We start from the raw sequence: 21,386 nt of genomic DNA, 5'->3' as shown, positions 1-21,386 counted from the left end.
CCGTGGTTGTAGGAAAGCAGGTAACTGTGGGGCTATGCGACACGGGGACAGATTTGACTTTAGTGCATCCCACATTAGTGGACCCGGAGAACTTTATTCCCGGAAAGAATAGTCATATGCGAGGTCAGGGAAATCCACTCGGAATCCATGGCCCGGGTAAACCTGGACTGGGGGGTGCGCAGTGATCTTCGGGAGGTGGGTGTGCTGCCCCATATACCCACAAATGTGTTATTTGGGACTGACCTAAGTCGTTTGAGAACTATCGATGAATGTGATTTACCCAATGCAATGTTGTCAGTTTTTCCCACTACCCTCATTCCTTCCCAGGTGGCAAGTGAGCCTGATAAAATAGCAATGCATATGTGTAAGCGTGGGACAATGATGCCATGTAATGATGAACATGCTCGTGTTGATTTACAGGTACCCAAGGAAATTGCACTAGATCAGGTTAAGGTTGACACTGTTGGGAATGATATGTCTGCTGAGGATGATGCATATTCTAATGGAATAGGGATATGTGGAGGTGAGAGGCTTATAGGTGCTAGAGGTGACCCCCACAATTATGTGGACTTAGGCAAGGAACTCCATATAGTGTGGCATGATGAAGCAACCCCTAATAGTGATATGTTTAGGGAGAGTACTGTCACACATGCGGCTGGGTTAGAAGGTAAAACTGTATTTCCCCTGGTTCGGGGGGTATCTGGACTTGGAAGCAGGGCAAAGCATCAGGGAGGTGAGTTTGTCTACTAATGTTTTGCCGGGGACAGAGTCGGGGAACTCATTGAATGTTCAAGATGTATGTCCTTTTACCCTGATGTCTGCTAACGCTATTTCTCCTCAGGATTGTCTCGAGGCACAAATCTGGGGAAGGGTACAGAAAAATATCTGCTGCTTTGAAGGTCCCTATGGGCACAGTGGAAGAAGTGAAGAAGCTGGACATACAATTGCCAGCGAAACGCGTTAAGCCTCATTTTCATTGCCTATCGCTTGGGGACAACACCAATCTACCATCTGGGATATTTTGGACACATGAATATCGGGACAACGACCATTATCATCAAAAGGAAGCAGCTACAAGTGAGTCCTATCCAGTCTACACTCTGTGATCAACCAACAGGATTTGGACACAGGAGCTACCATCTGGACTGAGCTATCAGGACAATTCACTTGGTAAATATTTGCTGGACCCTGCCTGTGGAATTTTACAACAGTCCCAACGATAGTGTCCTACCCATGGATTTATTAGTCCCCTATTAGCGATATATTGGACATTGTATTTATTGCTCCATAACTATAGGGTACACTCTATTTATGGTATTTTAAATATTTCTTATGATAATATGTATATGATGAAATAAATGTGATCAATTGCACACTTGTCTATGTTTTAACTAAACACAGCAACTTTAATTCAGCGCCGGTATACATCTTTGTATATAATATATATTTTATCGGGACTGACAACCCCTACTGGCTGCTTCAAATAACAGCGCATTGGATAATACATTTTTTATATATCTGAGAACTTACCTTCTGGTGTACACAAGTCATGGACCAATTCAAGTTTGATAAAATCAAGGGAATCGAAATTATTGACAAAAAACATTTTGTCTTTGCTTCCAGCAATGTCCTCCAGCTGCTCCTCTACAGCATTCTTGACCCCAATGGCATATATGGTGATGCCATCGTCTCTGATTTCTGCAGCTGCTTCAGTTACCCGGTCTTGTGACTCTCCATCTGTAATGACGATCAAAAACTGGGGAACATTATCGGGTCGCTCCCCTTTAGCATCAGCAAAAAGACTTTTCATCGATTTCAGAGCATCCCCCGTTAAGGTGCCTCCTCCCAACTGATAAATTTGTTTTATCGCTGTCTTTAAACTGTTTTGACTGGTGTATTTACTGATGGAGAATTCAAGCCTTGGAACATCAGAGTATTGTACCACTCCAAAGCGTACACTGTTTGCACCAATCTGGAACATGTCTACTAATTCAGACATGAAGTTTTTCATATCTATGAAGTCTTCTGGATAAATGCTGCCAGAGCCATCAATCAGAAAGTAAATATCAGCTTCTTCTGTATCAACACAGCCTAAAAAAAATAACAAAAAAATCATTAATGTATATGCAAACATTGCAAAGGGACAAAAAGTTATAGATTTACCAATGCAAATTCTGGCATTGTTCATCTTTGGACCTACGGACAGTGACTGCCCAATGTTTATGCACATTTCCAATGTTTTTAGATTTGCGCATCCGAAGAAGCCGCACTGTGCATGTGCAGATCTGGGGCTGCGATCTTGCTCACAGTGCCCAGACACCACAGCTTGTTGGACATTGCTGCTGACATTTGGGAGCGGCGACACGGAGCGCTTAAGAAAACACTGTTGATCTGATGGCTGTGCTTTTCGGATACAGCATCGGACCACAGAAGCCGGCAGTGGGCATCACATTACTTAAAACGCCTCCTGCGGCATTTACAAACTGTAGCACAGACACTGCGTACAAAGACACAGCGGGTGTGCAACTGCGTCCTTCTCTGAATAAGGCCCAATAACCAATTAACTGTGTCAGGATCTTAGGAAATTCCACGTAATTCTTCTGCTTTCTAATTTGAATTAAAATAAAGTAGTTATGGTAAAATTTACAGTATAGCATTAATTCATAGCCATGTAGAGTTGTATGATGGAAAATGTAGTCCATCATTCACCAGTGACCAATGTAAAAATAATTATATCATGTAGCTTTATAGCAATACGAGCAACAGAACCTGAACAAAGGCCCTCATTCAGAGCCGCTCGTTAGCGGCAGTACGCTCGTTCCGAGCGATGTTTGCACATCTGCGCATGCGTACGGTTTTTAGTACACATGCGCGAACCAGTCAGTGCGGCCGAAAATCGTTTGTACGCTATATAGCGAGTGCCTGCTATTTGGAGTGACAGAATGAGGCGTATGTGGGTGGTAACAGGGGAAGGTGCTTGAAAATGGGGAGTGGAGATCCGAACGCAGGCGTGCTTAAAGGTCAAAACGGGCGTATTGTGGGTGTGCATAATTAATTCAGCAGCGTCATTGACCACGTCACTGGGTTATTTTATAGCCAGAACTGCTCGCAAATTTGTGGTAGCAAACACCAACCACAAGAATAGCGAGCAGTTCATACGCTGGTCGATGTACTCGATTAATCTAATAAATAGCGGACATGACGTAGGATGCGAGCGGCCAGGGGGCGTTTTTAACAAATAAACGAGCGTATGTTTTGCTCGCTCGTTCAGACTTAGAGGCGTGAACAAACTACAATTTGCGAACGGATCATTTGAATAGCCACCCCTTGTTTTGGAACGAACGACCGCAAATAGCGAACGGCTCTGAATCAGGCCCAAAGTTTGAAAATCAGGGTCAGTTATTTAGGAATTATCAAAAGCGAAATTATTATTAATTCCCAAATTACACAATTTTTACATTTCCTCAATAATTGTAGTAGAGTTTGGGTCTGATTCACCACGGATCGCAACTGCAACAGTGTACGCAGATAGCAGATTGTTGCGTACTGCTCATGCGCATACACCGCGACACTGAACTGTGATTGCACTGCGATTACACAGAGCACGGAGAGCCATCGCAGAGTGAGTGACAGGCAGAGAGTGTTTGGGGGTGGTGACAGGGGGTGGTCGGTAAAAAGGCATGCCTGGCCGTTTGATCGCTGTTGCATGGGTGTGCATAAATTAGTCACTGTGACGGCATACGCAGCTTGAGTACTCACTGGACCTCATTCAGAGTCGGTCGAAGCGGCCGCACGGTCGTACGGGAAACGGGGCCGGATATGCAAATGATTCCCTCGCAAGTTGCGTCCCTAAGTTCGGATCGGTAGCTGGCCGACCAAGGGGAGGAAGCGGGCGGTATTAAAAAAAAATACGCCCCCTTCTCGTACGCATTGCACGTCATCTCCGGGCATATAAGGATTAATCGAGACCATCGGGAACCATCGGAACTGGTCGTAGAGCTTAAGGTTGACCATACCCTCTCTTAAGCTCTACGATCATGTCAGTGTAAAAACCTCCCATGTCACATGTGCCATGACGCTACTTTGTTAATTATGCACTCCCATAAAACGCCGTTCGCATAATTAGGCACGCCTGCGTTCGTTTCTCCACTCCCCCGTTTTCAAGCACCTTCCCCTGTTACCACCCACAAATGCCTCAATCTGTCACTCAAACTACCGACCTGGCTGTGTTCAAGGAGAGAGAAATTTCTGATCGTAGCGGCTAGTTTGCACACGCGCATTGCGAACTTTACGCATGCGCAGTATAGCGAACATCGGTGGCGTACGACCGTGCGGCCGCTTTGACCGACTCTGAATGAGGTCCACTGTGTGCAGAAAAGTTAGCAAAGTCTGAGTAAGGTCAGACCTGCTGTAATTGTGCGTGAGGGTCGCGTGGTATGCAATCGGGAAGCCGGCTGTCGGGATTAGGTCCGCCGGCTTCCCGATTACATACCAAGCGACACTCACGCACAATTACAGCTTAATCCCGGCGAGGTTTAAATGACAGGCGTCTAAATCTAGATGCCTGTCATTTTATCAACGCCGGGAGACCGGCGCCCAGCATCCCGATCGAAGGGGGACTTAGGGTTAGGCACCCCCCCGGGAGGTTAAGTATAGGCTAGGGGAAGGGAGGGTTAGGGTTAGACACCCCCCGTGAGACTTAAATTTAGGCGGCGGGGAAGGGGGGTTAGGTTTAGGCACTTAGAGGGGGGATTAGGGTTAGGCACTGGGGGGGGAAGGTTAGGGTTAGGCACCCCTAAGGGAGGGTTAGGGGGTAGAATTAGGTTAGTCAATTCTTATCGACGATCAGGATTTCCTCCTCTGCCGGGATACCGCTGTCGGGATTCCAACCGCCGGGCATGGGTCCGGGCGTAAATCATACCGATTCCGTCCCATGTACATCGATGTTACCGATGTTTTCGCTGGATTGCAAGGTATGATGGATGTGAAATAGGGGAAGTGGGCATCTTTATGTTGGTCGTGCGATGGCTGTGCGATTGCAACATTAGCATATTTTCACAGCAGACCTGCGTGCGTAATCGCAGCCGTGATCGCAATATCGATCCCTGCTGCATCAGGCACTTAATCCAGCTCTTGGTGCATATACAGTACATTTATTTATTTTACATGTAGAGTAAACTCTGGATAATTTTCAATGTATCCCACAAATGCTGGACAGCTTTATTTTAACTGAAATTTATATTTCAGTTTGGACACACCCCTCCCAAATCTAAATCTCTCTGCACACATGCAGTCCAACATGGGGTTACCAAAGTGCACTGTTACTTACTTTTCTTGCCTTATAAGCCCCACTATCTCATATTTACAATCAGGGCCGGTTCTCCTGTTACGCATGGTACGCAGCTGCGTAAGGCGCCACATGGTGGAGGGCGCCTCAGCTGCATACCATGCGGGCCGCGGTGCAGGCTGTGTCTCTGTGACACAGCTGCACCGCGCGTGTAGCGCTGACCAGACGGAGTTCGGTCAGCGCTACATAGCACAAACACACAACCGCCGGTGCCAGCAGCTGTGTGTTTGCTTTAGCAGCTGATGAGAGTCAGACAGACTCTCATCGGCTGCTGCTCCCACTGCCAGAGCCGGACATCTTCCGGCTCCCGCAGTGGGTAATGGGAGTGACGTCATGACGTGACGTCACTCCCATAATGCAAAGCGACGGACGGAGGAGCTGATATCGGCGGCGGGACCAGTAGCAGGAGCGGGTTTCAGGTAAGTTTTTTTTTATTATTTTTATTACGTCTCTACTGGGGGGGGAGGAAGGTGGATTACTACTGGGGGCACTACAAGGGGGGGGATTACTACTGGGGAGGGAATGAAGGTGGATTACTACTGGGGGCACTACAGGGGGGCTACTACTGGGAGCACTACAGGGGGGGCTACTACTTGGAGCACTACAGGGTGGGGGCTACTACTGGGAGCACTACAGGGTGGGGGCTACTACTGGGGGCACTACAAGGGGGGCTACTACTGGGGGCACTAAAGGGAGATTACTACTGGGGGCACTACAGGGAGGGAATACTACTGGGGGCACCACAGGGGGAATACTACTGGAGGCACTACATGGGGGGAATACTACTGGGGGCACTACAGGGGGGGATTACTACTGGGGGCACTACAGGGGGGAATACTACTGGGGGCACTACAGGGGGGGAACACTACTGGGGGCACTACAAGGGGGGGATTACTACTGGGGGCACTACAAGGGGGGATTACTACTGGGGGCACTACAAGAGGGGGACTACTACTAGGGGCACTACAAGGGGGGGACCACTACTGGGGGCACTATATAAAGGGCACTGCATAGGGGGTACCACTACTTGGGGCACTGCATAGGGGGGGAGTACTACTGGGGCACAAGGGGCACTGCACAGGGGGGACCACTACTGGGGGCACTACAGGGGGGCTACTACTGGGAGCACTACAGGGTGGGGGCTACTACTGGGAGCATTACAGGGTGGGGGCTACTACTGGGGGCACTACAAGGGGAGGCTACTACTGGGGGCACTACAAGGGGAGGCTACTACTGGGGGCACTAAAAGGGGAGATTACTACTGGGGGCACTACAGGGAGGGAATACTACTGGGGGCACTACAGGGGGAATACTACTGGGGGCACTACAGGGGGGGGAATACTACTGGGGCACTACAGGGGGGGATTACTACTGGGGGCACTACAGGGGGGAATACTACTGGGGGCACTACGGGGGGGAACACTACTGGGGGCACTACAAGGGGGGTATACTACTGGGGGCACTACAAGGGGGGATTACTACTGGGGGCACTACAAGAGGGGGGACTACTACTAGGGGCACTACAAGGGGGGGACCACTACTGGGGGCACTATATAAAGGGCACTGCATAGGGGGTACCACTACTTGGGGCACTGCATAGGGGGGGAGTACTACTGGGGCACAAGGGGCACTGCACAGGGGGGACCACTACCGGGGGCACTGTAAAAGGGGCACTGCATAGGGGGGCGCCAAAAAATATACTCGCTTACCAAAAAATGTGGGCTAGGGCCGGCCCTGTTTACAATACACAATAGGTGATCACTACCAGGAAGTACTGTCCAAGCTGCGAGACAGGATGCCAGCACAAGCTCTGTCAGGAGACGCCGGGAGCTTGTATCGCAGCTCAGCAAGATAACTATCACACACAGCGCCTGCTCTGTCCTACTGGCCGGTTATTGAGCTGCTGTATACTAACTTACTGAGGTCAGAATTTGTTTTTGTTTTGCTGGCCGGGATGCCGGTGACAGCATACAAATAGGGGAGACTGACTCACTGCCCTTTTTGGGGGGATTTGTTGAAGGCCCAAGAGCCTAAGTGAACTGACCGTTATATGAAGTGTTTGTTTCACCACACTTACTGTACAGTGTTTGTCTGCTGTGTAAAATAGTGCTGCTTGAACTTTTCCAGTATATTAGCTGACGCTTGACTACTAATTTTCATGCTAACTGCAAAGGTGCCTGCTGCTAACTTTATTGCTGCTTGAACTTTCACCCCATGATGCTGGCTACAAAGTATATTGATGCTTGATTACTAATCTACATGCTTGCTGCAACTAACAAGACTTTTATCATTGGAGATTGACATCTATCTTTGCTGCCACTAACAACTAGATTGCTTATTTAAAAAAAACATAGGGTTGCGTGCTGAGTTTAATTACTGGATATGTGGATATTTGACTTCCATTTTTTTGCATCTACAATTTAGCTTTGAAGTAGAATTTTTTCTTCGGCTGGAGGACATTAAGAGATTTGTTTACATTATCCATGATTATCTCTAAAGGCAGTGGTATTATTTTCTTAGAATATTCCTATTCTGTGTGCACACAAGATTCATTTGGGTTTTTTAATTATTCATACACCATTGTCTATAAATTGATTATATATATTTTTTAGTGCTTTCTGGTATATGTATTAAATATATACGTATGTGATTTGCTCCAGTGCTTTCCTTTTGCTTGCCGTTGTTCATATTTGTCTGAAGGTCACAGCTCCTTCTCATTACTACGTGAGCTGCAGGAGCAATATCATTATATTTTCACAAAAGTTTGCTTTAGGATTGGACATGCTCATTCTTTAGCGCCTGGTTTTTTGTTTATCTTTTCTATTTTACATTTTTGCAGCATACCTGCGTGCGTGATCGCATTAGCGATCGCATTATCGATCCGTACTGAATCGCGCCTGGAATGCGGAAAAGAAAATAGGTGTTCTCTTGTGTGTATGGGGGATGGATGAGAATGTAGCGCAGCTCTTAGGGTTGTAGAGCAATAAACAAAACCTTTAGAGGCAAACTGGGTACAAAATAATTAACAAAATACTGGAGCACTTGAAAGATACACATGAAAGAAGTGTATAGTGTCCAGGCAAAACCAGATAAAAAGTCATGTGAACCTAAAAAAGCAGGGGGTAAGGTAAGCTGCTCGAGGGGGAAGTGGAAAGAAGGGGAACGGTATAGGTTACGGGATAAAAGTGAAGTATTACCAGTACTGTTCTAGCAGGGCTCGACAAATAACGGGGGCCAGGTCGCCATGGCGACGAGATTTTGCTGCCTGGCGACCAGATTTTACAGGTAGGGAGGAAGCAGATCTTTGTCAGCCGCAGCAGAGATTCGTGAGCATGACTGTTGTATTGCAGTGGGCATTTCATGCACAGGAGTGTATGTGCTGAGTGTCGCCTGCGATGACTGCTGTGCCTGTGTGTCCCGGCCTGCGCTGACTCCTCCTGTCCGTCGCGGCCTGTGCTGACTTCTCCTGTCCTTCCCGGCTGGTGCTTACTTCTGCGTCGTCCGTTCCGGCTATCTGCTGTAACCTAACTTTGGCTGCAGCTCTACAGTTAGAGGGTCTATGCGTGGCCGGGGATTGCGACTTCGGAGGGGAAGTGGTGTGGCCCAAGGGGGGATGGTGTGGAGGGGTGTTTTGAGTGTACCCCCTTAGTTGTGTGGCCATGGGGGTTGGTTGCCCGGGGGGGTAGGTGCTAAGTAATGTGACCCCGGAGAGGAGGAGGGGGGGTTTGCCGGAGGTAGTAATTTCTTGCACCTTTGCATATGTACAAATGTGGTCTGTTATATCTGGGGAGGGGGTGTAGCAGGGGAGCTGTGCAGAGCAGGGGGGCCTCCATTTTACTACATTTTGCTACATCCTTCAACTGTGGCCATTTGTAGACTAGATAGTGTGTGTAACAGCTGCATAACACACAGCTGTGCTCCATAATCCTGTCATTTTTTATTTTATTTTTTTAGGGGGGGTCACAGTGTAAGTGCTCCTACACTTTCACCTTGGTTCCTAGGTTTTAGAAAAATGTATCAAGCCCTGGTTATAGGGATTTAGGACAACTGAATATGTCAGTAAATCAAAAAAAATGTGGGTATCTCTTTTGGTGTCCCAACACTATAATGATCACAAATTTGATTGTAAATAAATAGGTATACAATAGATGGTATGCAATCCGGAAGCCGGCGCACGGAAGCCCGACAGCCGGCTTCCAGACTGCTTTATCCCAGCGAGGGTTAAATGACAGGCGTCTAATTCTAAACGCCTGTCATTTTCCTGACGTCGGGACACCGGTGCCCGGCATCCCTATCGAAGTGATGCCGGGCGCTGCAGCGGCCAGCCGTGGGGCGGGGGGGGGAGGGTTAGGTTTAGGGCCCCCCCGGGGGGACTTAGGGTTAGGCACCCCCCCAGGGGACTTAGGTTTAGGCGGCGGGGAAGGGGGGGTTAGGTTTAGGCACTTAGAGGGGGGATTAGGGTTAGGTACTGGGGTAAAGGTTAGGGTTAGGTACCCCTAAGGAGAGTTAGGGTTAGGGGGGTTAGGTTAGTTAATACTTACCTGCGGGCGATCGGGATCTTCAGCCGTGTCGGCCTGTCGCTGCCGGGATTTGAACCGCTGTCCGGTGGTAAATCGTATGTATTCCCAATAGATATAGATAATATAATTGTATAGGTAATTCAATATACAGATTACCATACAATTTAGGGAAATAAATGACAAAGATTCAATAGCAAAGTAGAAGAAAATGAGGTTCAAACAAGAGTGCAGTGGCATAAGGTATTTGGAGCCCAGGGCAAATTAGAAAATGGAGCCCCCCCTCCCCCCAACATGCCGAGATGTGCGCGCGCCTTTGGCGCGCGCGGGGGAAAATGGGCGTGGTCACTTAAAGATGGGGCGTGTCAACATGACACACCTCTTTATTTTCACGCTGAACATTCCTATCCATATGCACCTTAACCCCAGTAGTACCCCTTATACAGTACCCCCAGTATGCAGTTGTGGTCCCTCTTATGCAGGCCCATAGTAGTGCCCCTTATACAGTATCCCCAGTAGTGGTCCCCCTTATACAGCCCCCAATTAGTTCCCCTTACTCAGTATCCCCAGTAGTGGCCCCGCAAATGCAGTGCCCCACGTAGTGTTCCCCCTTATGCAGTGCCCCCAGTAGCAGTCCCCACAACGCAGTGCGCCCAGTAGCGGTATCCCCTTATGCAGTGCCCTTTATATGGTGCCCCCAGTAGTAGTCCCCCCCCTATGCAGTGCCCTTTATATAGTGCCCCCAGCAGTAGTCCCCCCCCATGCAGTTTTCCCAGTAGTGGTCCCCTTATGCAGGCACCCTGTAGTGATCCCCCCTATCCAGTGCCCCCTGTAGTGGCCCTTCCTATTATTGCCCCCAGTAGTGGTCACTGAGTGCAGTGCCTCTAGTAGTAGGCCCCTTTTATAATGCCCCCAGTGGTAGTTCCCCCCCAAGTAGTAGTCCCCAGTAGAGTAGCCCCCCCCCAGTAGAGGTCCTCCCAATGGCGCTCCCAGTAGTAGCCACCCCTCCTCCAGTAGAGGTCCCCCCAGTAGTAGCCACCCCCCTCCCCCGTTGTGCAGATAGGTTAAAAAAAAAAAATATATATATATATATACATAAAAATATACTTACCTGAATCTCTGCTCCTGCTCCTGGTCCTGCTCGCGACGCCGCTCCCGCCCGGGCTGGCGCGCTCAGCATAATTGGACAGACGTCATGACGTCAGTCCCAGTACCCACTGCAGGAGCCAATGAGAGTCTATCTGACGCTCATTGGCTGCTGTTTAACACACGCTTCGCCGCCAGCGCTGGTGGCGATGCGTGTGTTATGCACAGCCTGAGCCCGCCTCCTACCGCTATTGGGCAAGTGCTCAGGGGAGGGAACGGGCTCAGGTGTGAAGCACAGGACCGGCGCTGGAAGCCTAGCGCCGGTCCTGTGTAAATGTGTAGCGCTGACCGCACTCATTGCGGTCGGCGCTACACTGGCTAACTAGGGCGGGCGGGCCGGTACTGTTGCCGGCGGCGACCCCCGCGCCGCCGGTCCAACGGCGCCCAGGGCACGCACCCCGCTCACCCTGCCCTAGTTACGCCACTGCCAGAGTGGTAAGCAATGGGATGGTGCTTATGTGACCACAGTGAAAAAGACATCAGAAAGGATTTAAGCTTTGGGACCTACTTGTCCGTTCCCTTGAAGATTTTTAGAGATCCCAGGCTTCCGGTGGTCAAGGGATCCCATTGCGTACCACTCTGGTATGAAACTCATTTTCTTCCACTTTACTTGTGCACCTTTGTCATTTATTTACCCAAATTGTATGGGTATCCATATATTGAATTTCTTGAATGTTTAGAATATAAAATATACCTATAGAGTTATAACATCTAGTGTATGCCTATCTATTTAGGTAATTGAGATATATTACATTCAAATTTGTGATCACTCTAGTGTGTTGGGGCACCAAAATAGATACCTATTTATTTTTATTTACTCCTTACTACTGGGTCCATGTTGGTGGCTGGACCTAGGGTATACTTAGGCTGCCCTTTATACACCTGCTGCACCCAAAGAGTCCAACAATAATTTTTTATTCCACTGAACCTGTCAGCAGGTTTCATATTACTCAGTCAAGGGGGAAACAAACTATGGGATTTATAAAGGCATTCCTTTAGGATCATTGCTATATGTTCCAGTGGATGGACATATTCTGCTAACAAGTGCAATAATAAAGAACATTTCAGTGTTCTCTCAATGTGCTTCAAGACTGCTGTGAGTAGCATTTAAGATACAGTATGTCTAATCAGACTGTGGGGTAAATTTACTAAGATGGGAGTTCTATTTAAGAAGTGATGTTGCCCATAGAAACCAATCAGATTCTACTTGTCATTTATCTAGTACCTACTAGAAGGTAATACCTGGAATCTGATAATAGACTGAAAAAATATGAGATATGGTAAGAACTTACCTTTGTTATCTCTATTTCTACGAAGTCCATAGGGTTCCACAGGATACCTTGGGGTATAGATGATGACGTCAGGCATCGGGCACCATAGAGTTAAGTTTTCAGCCTCCCAGGATGCACTAGGGTCCCCCTCCTATACCCCGCCCCCGAGCCAAGGCATCTCAGTTACGTACCAAGCCATAGGCCGGCGGAGGAGAAGGAAGAGAGAAAAAAGATCTGGACACACACAAGAATCACATTCTCACCAGAGGGAGACGGAAAAACCGGTGACCAGAGCAAAGCCCATCTGCAGCACAGGTGCGACAGGGCGGGAGTCCTGTGGAACCCTATGGAGTTCGTAGAAATAGAGATAACAAAGGTAAGTTCTTACCATATCTCATATTTTCTACATCAGGGTCCATAGGGTATCCACAGGATACCTTGGGGATGTCCCAAAGCAGTATCCTTTAAGGGTGGGGACGCTCCGGTGCTGAAAGGAGAATCCACCGCCCGAAGGAAGCATCCTGAGAGGCAAAGGTGTCAAACGCGTAATACCTCACAAAGGTTTGGACCGAGGACCATGTGGCAGCCTTGCAGATCTGGACTGTAGAGGCACTACGTCGAGCAGCCCACGAAGGACCCACAGACCTAGTGGAATGAGCCCTCACAGAGGATGGAACCGGAAGGCCTTCATGAAGATAAGCTTCAGAAATTGCCATACAAATCCAACCTGCCAAAGTTTGCTTTGAAGCAGGCCAACCCTTTTTACGGAAGCCATTGAGGACAAACAAGGCGTCCGACTTCCTAAACGAAGAAGTGCAGTCAACATAAATCCTTAAGGCCCGCACAACGTCCAAAGTGGCCTCACCCACTGAAAGATCAGGTGAGTTAAAAGCCGGCACAACGATTTCCTCGTTGATGTGAAAACTGGAAACAACTTTAGGAAGGAAACCAGGATGAGTGCACAGCACTGCCCTGTTCCTATGAAAAATCAGAAAAGGGGGTCTACAGGAGAGAGCCCTTAAGTCAGAAACACGTCTGGCCGAAGCAATGGCCAGAAGGAAAATTCTTTTAGCTGTCAGCCATTTGAGTTCCACTGAGCCCAGTGGTTCAAACGGCGGTCCCTGGAGAGCCCTCAGGACCACAGCTAAATCCCAAGGCGCCACCGGTGGAACAAAAGGTGGCTGAATTCTGAGAACACCTTGCTTAAAGGTGCGCACATCAGGGATTGCAGCAATCCTACTATGGAACCAGACGGATAGGGCAGACACCTGCACCTTCAGAGACGCAAGGCGAAGCCCATGGTCCAGTCCCGCCTGTAGGAAAGCTAACACTCTAGACAGACGGAACTCCCGAGGAGCATAACCTCTCGGCCGACACCACTGGAAGAACGTATGCCACACACGATGGTATATCCTTGCAGAGGATGGTTTCCGAGCCCTTAGCATTGTTTGCACTACAGAGCTGGAAAACCCCCTGGAACTTAACATGGCCGTCTCAACAGCCACGCCGTCAAAGACAGCCAAGTCAGGTCCGGGTGAAGACAAGGACCCTGTGACAGGAGGTCCGGGCGTAACGGCAACCGCAGAGGAATGTCCACGGACAGTCCCTGGAGGTCTGAGAACCAGTGCCTCCGGGGCCATGCAGGAGCTATCAACAGGAGCGTCCCTCATTCCTGTTTGAATTTCCGGATTAACCGTGGAAGAAGGGAAAACGGAGGAAACAGATAAGCAAACCGGAATGTCCACCGGACGGACAGAGCATCCACCAGAGACGCCCCTTCGTCTCTTGTGCGAGACCCGTACACCGGCAACTTGTTGTGCCGTGACGCCATGAGGTCGATCTCTGGAAGACCCCACCTGTCCACCAGAAATTGAAAGACGTCCTGGTGCAGAGACCATTACCCCGGATGAACGTCCTGGCGAGTCCGCCAGAAAGTCCGCCTCCCAGTTTAGGACTCCCGGGATGAATACTCCGCCCAAACCAGGATTTGGGACACTTCTACGAGAGCCGCCCGACTTCGGGTTCCTCCTTGCCGATTTATGTAGGCCACGGTGGTAGCGTTGTCCGACTGGACCTGCACTGGGTGACCTTGGAGAACCCGATGTGCCTGCTGGAGAGCATTGAAAACCGCGCGGAGCTCCAAGATGTTTATTGGAAGCTCTGCTTCCGCCCGAGTCCACCTGCCCTGGAACAAGTGTGGACTCGTGACTGCTCCCCAGCCCCGAAGACTGGTGTCCGTTGTCAACAGGACCCAATTCGCCACCCAGAACGGACGACCCTTGTTGAGATGGGTCGTCTGCAACCACCAGGCTAGGTACAGGTGAACCTCCGGAGTGAGCACCATCGTCTGGGATTTTAGACTCTGAGGCAGTCCATTCCATTTGGACAGGATCAATTGCTGCAGAGGTCTGGAGTGAAACTGGGCATATTCCACCATGTCGAATACTGACACCATGGAGCCCAGTAACCTCATCGCCGAGTGCAGAGACACACGGCGATTCTGCAGACAACTCCGTACCCTCAACTGCAAGGCAGAGATCTTTTCCCCCGTCACAAAGATCCTTTGCTGTCCAGAGTCCAATAAGGCTCCAAGGTGCAGAATCCTCTGAGACGGGATCAGGGTGGACTTCTGCCAGTTTATCAACCAGCCGTGCCGTTGCAGTACCGCAATGGTCAGGTCCAAGTGGCGTAGAAGGAGCTCTGGAGATCCTGCCACCAACAGAAGGTCGTCCAAGTACGGCAACATGCGGACTCCCTGCAGCCACAGGGAAGTCGCCATGACCGCCATCACCTTGGTGAATACACCTGGTGCTGTCGCCAGCCCAAAAGGTAACGCCCGGAACTGAAAGTGGTCGTTGCGGATTGCAAACCTGAGGAACTGTTGATGGCATAAAAGAATAGGGACATGCAGGTAAGCGTCCTGTATGTCCAACGACACCATGTAATCCCCAGGTTCCAGCGCCAGAATGATGGACCGTAGGGTCTCCATCCGAAACCTCGGCACCCGCAAAGACCTGCTGAGTGCTTTGAGGTTGAGGATCGGACGGTACGACCCATTGGGTTTCTGCACCAAAAACAGATTGGAATAGAAATCCTGGCCCCTCTGGGAGAATGGAACAGGCACTATAACTCCAGCCTGGATCATAGTGTGCAAAACCTTCCACAGTTCCAAGGCTTTGTTCCGGTCTGATGGGAGACCCGTGGTGAAGAATCGAGACGGGGGCCTGTGCCGAAAGGAGAGGGCGTACCCGTGAGAAACCACCTCGAGAACTCAAGTGTCTGTCGTGGTAACCGACCAACACTGGGCGAACTGCAGCAGGCGGCCTCCCACTTTGGGATCCCCCAAAGGGAGGCCCGGACCGTCAGGCCGCAGGCTTGTCATCTGGCTTAGGGGCTGGACATCTGGTACTCCAGGCCTGTTTCCGGAGCTTGGCCGACTTTTTGGGGCCAGCCTGACGGGGAAAAGACTGTGCTTTAGGCCTACCCTGGGTCCTGTAAGGCCGAAAGTACGACGTACCTGAACTGGAAGGAACTGCAGCAGACGGGAGACATGCAGATTTGGCTGCCGCCAGCGTGGCTACAATTTTGTCCAGATCCGGACCAAATAGGACTTCTCCATTAAAAGGCAAAGCTTCCAAGCCCTTTTTGGAATCAGCGTCCGCCTTCCGAGATCGCAACCATAAGGTGCGACGAGCAGCTACAGCTGCCGAAGAAATCCGAGACGCCAGGGTACTGATATCCAAAGCCGCTTCATTGATATAAGTGGCCGAATCCTGGAGATTGCCTATCAACTCGGTCTGTTCAGCCGAACAGTCGGAATCGAAAGACGCCTCCAAACTATCAGCCCAGCGCTCCATAGCTCTGGCTACCCAACAAATGGCCATAGCCGGCCTAGCTGCCCCCCTCCGCAAGGGAATAAACGGGATCTCCACCATACAGTCCGTAGCATCCTTCAAGGAAGACATGGAGGGCATGGGCAATGTGGCACTACGAACTAGGCGTGTCACATGAGAATCCACCTGTGGAGGGGATTCCCACTTAGAAAAATAATTATCCGCAAACGCATAAGCCACCACCAAGCGTCTCTGAGGCTGATACCGTTTGCCAGGATGTTTCCAAGCCTCCTCTAAATGGTCCACTAACTGACCTGAACGAGGAAACACTGTGGAGTCACCCTTAATATCCTTAAAAAAGGCATATTTAGACTTGGACATCGCAGGATCTTCATCCTCAATCACTAAAGCTGTGCGGACTGCCCGAATAAGTCCAGGAATATACACCTTGGACCTAGCGTCCGATTCTTTAGTACGGAGAGGTTCCTGGTCAGAAAGATCCAGAATCTCCCCTTCATCAGACGTCATGTCGTCATCCTCATAAGGAGCGGACAGAGACGCCATCGGCCGCTTATGTGGCCTCAACACAGACTCCCATTGTAACACGTCCAACAAGTGCTGTACAGAACTTGTCAGTGAATTAACCCACGCAGGCTCCTGAGAGACTTGGTGAGGGGAAATAGGGAGACTGTGGGGTACCATCAATTGTCTCGGGAAACCCTGCATGGGTGACGACACCACTGACTGCTGGGACAATCCCATCTGTGAGAACGCAGGCTGCGGAGCTAACTGGCCCACGAGGGTTGTAAGCGCTTTGGCGAAACAAGCCCAGGGCGGCTCCTGTACCGGAGCCGTGACAGTAATTGGCCGCGCCAATAAATAACACTGCCGACATAGTCCCTCTGCGTTACCCTCCCCCTCCGCTATTGGTACCTTGCATGTAGTACACATAAGCTGGAGAGGAAAGTCACTCTCAGACATGATGATAAGTAAGTGACCCCTCTCACTGATACTTGTTAGTACAGTGTGAGACCACCTGCAATTACCGCACCGCAAGGGCTTTAGCAGAAAAAGATCAGGGACAGTGAAATGGCTGACAGTAGAAAGTGAAAGTACAGGCAGCAGATGCTAGCAGAAGTCACATACAATGCAAAGAAATCAATTCCTGCACTATCAGCGCTGATTCTCAACTACGCAGACACAGAGCCTGGTAGGACACAGCGCTGCATACACAGACCTTAAACCAATGGAGGAGAGGTATGCCGGGGGACCCAGATCGCAATGCCACCGATCTTCAGCGTCCAACAGCGCTCACCATGCTTCCAGGAAAGATGGCCACCGAGGAGCAGAGAGGAGGCCAGCCTGGGGGAGGAGCGCTGCCACAGGGCCAGTCAGCAGAGCAGAGAGGGCTGTGTGCAGCGGGGGAGGCGCCGGCTGTGTTACAGGGAAGGCGCGCTCCCCTGGCATGCATTTAACCCCTGGGACGCCGCAGCGCTACCGCTCAGCCGCGGTCCGCTTTCCCAGGGGGGTAGTGGAAGCGCAGGTTAGGTACCTGGCTCCACGCTGCAGCCAGTCCCCAGGGAGCCCCCTGCCTGGGGACTCTGGACCATGTGTTCAGCAGGGTCCCACCGCGGGACCCCGAGGCTTACCTGCTGCCCCCTTGGATCCGGCCATGGTCCCAAACATCTGGGGTCATCGCTAGCTGTGACCCCAGATTCTTTCCAGCATCCAGCATCCCCAGGATCAGTACCGGCGTTCTGGTATACTGACTGTCCATGCTGTACATCCAGATGAGCAGCCACAGCTGCTTTGAAGAAAACTTCAGGGGCTATCCTTAGCCCCCCTCTAACAGGTGCATCCGACTCCGGACGGGCACCAAACTAAACTGAGATGCCTTGGCTCGGGGGCGGGGTATAGGAGGGGGACCCTAGGGCACCCTGGGAGGCTGAAAACTTAACTCTATGGTGCATGATGCTTGACGTCATCACCTATACCCCAAGGTATCCTGTGGATACCCTATGGACCCTGATGTAGAAAGACAGCAGGAAATATTCATCCTTGGCATAGTACAAAGGGAGATTTAAAAACAAAAAAACACCACTGTTCCTTATGGAGCCATCTTGTTAATGTATATTACATAAAACGGTATGGATCTACCGAAAGCTAAGATGTTTGCAATGTTGAAAATTTGCTCCTGATGAATCTACAGATGCCTCCATATATACATCTATCCTCCGTGCAGGACAAGTCACGTTAATGCATGAACACCGTGCGACTCTGTAGCAATGCGAATATGATGCACAAGCAACTTATGATGATTAAAATGATATGCGGCATGCCTATTTTCTGTGTGCAACTGCAGATATATCTGCATGTGAAATGCTACGTTAAAGTGCCAGCGGCTAAAGACACTATTTTGATGACTATCCCGTCAGAGCATGTGACACCTCCCGTCCAGGTGTGTCTAATCTTGGAGAGTTGTACACCAATGACTGAGTTTGGAATGCATGGCTGTCTTGTTTTATGTTGTCCGCCACCATACTAACTTTAATTATTTGGAAGAAACTAAACTGTAAATTAAATTTTTAACAAATTTTCAGTCAAATCCTATTGTGTTTTAATTCAGTAAATAAGTATGCTGTATATCTTTAAGGAGTATAACTGTGTTAATATCAACCTTTAGTGCGTTTATGCAATTTTGCATTGTTTAAGAGAGCAGAGCAGGCGGCTGAAAGAGCACTTCAGTGGTCAGAGTATCAGTCATCTTCTTGCTGGAACCCACTATGACAGCCTTGTCGGTCATAGTAGCCTTGCCTTTATGTAATGTTATATACATAAACATGAATTAATTTATTTAACCACTTAACTGACTAAATGTTTTTCCAAAAACCGCTCCGAAATTGTCGGGTTTTTTTATGATTGAATTAGGTCAAGAACATCTTTTTAAAACAATTTCAACTCATTTTTTTTTTTAAACACCATATACCAAAAAAATAAAAATTTTTATGGTATACTGTAGTTCTTGTCATTGACAGCTGAACCATCGATGGCCAATTGGTTCAGCCATCGATAGAAACAATCGATTGTTTGACATCGGTTGGGGGGCTCCACACACACACACACTATATATATATATATATATATATATATATATATAAATATATATATATATGGTATATATGTGCGCATACACATATATATATACTGTATATACACAGTATATGTATATATCCATGTGTATAGATCATGCGTGTGTGTGTATATATGTATATATATATATATATATATATACACACACACATGATATATATATATACACACATATATATATACACATATAGTGTATGTATGTATGTATATATATATATATATATACATATATACACAGTATATATATATATATATATATATATATATATACATACACATATAGGGGTTTGCTGTTTATACATGGGGTGAGGCTTGCATAAATGGGGGGGAGAGGAGGGGTTGGCTCTTTGGCCAGCAGCTGCTCCCTCTACTGTTTGCAGCCGCTGGGGAGCCGCTGACAGGGCGTTGGGACAGGGAGGGGCAGAGAAAAGGTCAGCGCTGAAAGCGCTACCTTCTATTTGCCCGGCGGCTGCTCTGTCTAGTTTGCAGCCGCCGGACTGCTGCTAACGGGGATGCAGAGAGAGAAGGACCCTCTCTGCCCGGCGGCTGCTCTGCTCTGCCATTAGCCGCCAGGCTGCTGCTAGCTCCGGAGGAGGGAGAGAAGGACAGCGCTCTCAGCGCTGCCTTCTCTGCCCTGTCAGCGGCTGTCCTCCGGAGAGAGAGGGAGAGAAGGACAGAGCTATCAGCGCTGCCTTCTCTGCCCTGTCTGCAGCCACCGGGCTGCTGTCGGGGGTGGGTGTGCCGGCGCTGGGCTGTCCGATCACTGCTAGAAGTGATCAGCCGGCCCACGGGGAGGGACAGTGTGCAGAGGGACCAGGAGGTCCCTCTGTGATTGGCGGCTGCTAGAAACGTATTTTCCAGCAGCCGCCCACAGAGCTTTCCTGACTGGTCGTATCAGATACGACCATGTCAGGGAAAGCCCAGTCTGGTATGGTCGTATCTGATACGACCATGCCAGGCAAGTGGTTAAAATATAAATTATATTTGCAAAAAGCCATAAATTTACTTCTATATAATAAGCGACAAAATGTGTCTCTCTATCTGTTGGTCCTTTATGCACGGCTAGAGTATTGTACCTAGCTCCACTGAGGTCTACATGGTGCCCACCAAGTAGGCCATGGAGTCTCTGTTTTGATATTTTGTTTAAGCAAGTTTGCTCAGGGTATCTTCCAGTGCCTAAAACTGCACTGGTCTGAAGGCACAGGCTTATATGCACCAGTAGGGGGCAGACACAGCAGAAAGTCGGCGGATTAACTGTCACACTGCACCTGCACTGACAGTTACTAATTTCCTCCAAGCACATTTTCATATGTCATGGTCTCCAATGTTGGTCTGCAATGTAAGAAATAAAGGCTGCAGATATACTTCAAGGTTCATTCTTCAACCCTGGCAATGCCTGGTATCCAAGCTAGTAGATAATATTATGACTGAGATAGGAGCGAGTGGGATGTTCAACATCTTTATGTGGTACACAGCTGCACAGACTGCATTGCAGTGAACACATAAAATCTGAGACTTTACCTTCACTATTGTGTGAAAGCAATCCTATATCATGGTAGCCCTGAAACTGCATTTAACCACAGCATGTGCTAGCCAATCAAGTCTGCAATGTGAGAGGAACCTGTTGGCTTTAAAGTCAATTTACAGAATTTCATAGCTTTTTGGAATATGATAAGTAGGGCCCCATTTATCAACGAGACATAACCCCTTTAGCACTTGCTAAAGGGGTTATGTCCTCCTTTCAAAATTCAACAAACAGCGGTAATCTAAAATTACTGTTGTTTGTCACTATGTCGCTTACGCAATCTATAGATGGCGAGAACAATACGTTACCCATGCTATGGGGACTCAGAGCTGCCTTTCCAACTTCAGCAAAGCAATCCGGGCACTGCTGGGTCCCTGTTGGGTGAAACTGTTATACACATACACAGATTGGCCATCGCGCAAGTGCATAACACATAAGCTCGCCGCTGCCAGTAGTAGGCTGCCAGCTACAGAACAGAGGATGCCGAGGATGAGGGGGTGTCGTTGGACTTCGACGGCGAGGTAAGTAATGCTGTATACCAGTGACATATTCGTTAGTATCACTGCAATACTAAACGAAATATGCAGCTGGTATTCA

At 49.1% G+C, this 21,386-nt stretch overlaps 1 protein-coding gene across 1 annotated transcript in view; it reads right to left on the bottom strand.

Moving 5' to 3' along the window:
* The window catches only part of LOC148535363 (collagen alpha-4(VI) chain-like), a 423,891-nt gene that overhangs the window by 245,366 nt on the left and 157,139 nt on the right, over nucleotides 1-21,386 (bottom strand). Inside the window, 1 exon segment of the mRNA XM_088462796.1 lies at nucleotides 1,531-2,091. Within this exon segment, the coding sequence (XP_088318922.1) occupies nucleotides 1,531-2,091 (561 nt within the window).

Source organism: Taudactylus pleione, unplaced genomic scaffold (assembly GCF_031769625.1).
Source record: "Taudactylus pleione unplaced genomic scaffold, aTauple2 ptg000053l, whole genome shotgun sequence".
NCBI lineage: Eukaryota > Metazoa > Chordata > Amphibia > Anura > Myobatrachidae > Taudactylus > Taudactylus pleione.
This window is presented reverse-complemented; position numbering and strand designations above follow the sequence as displayed.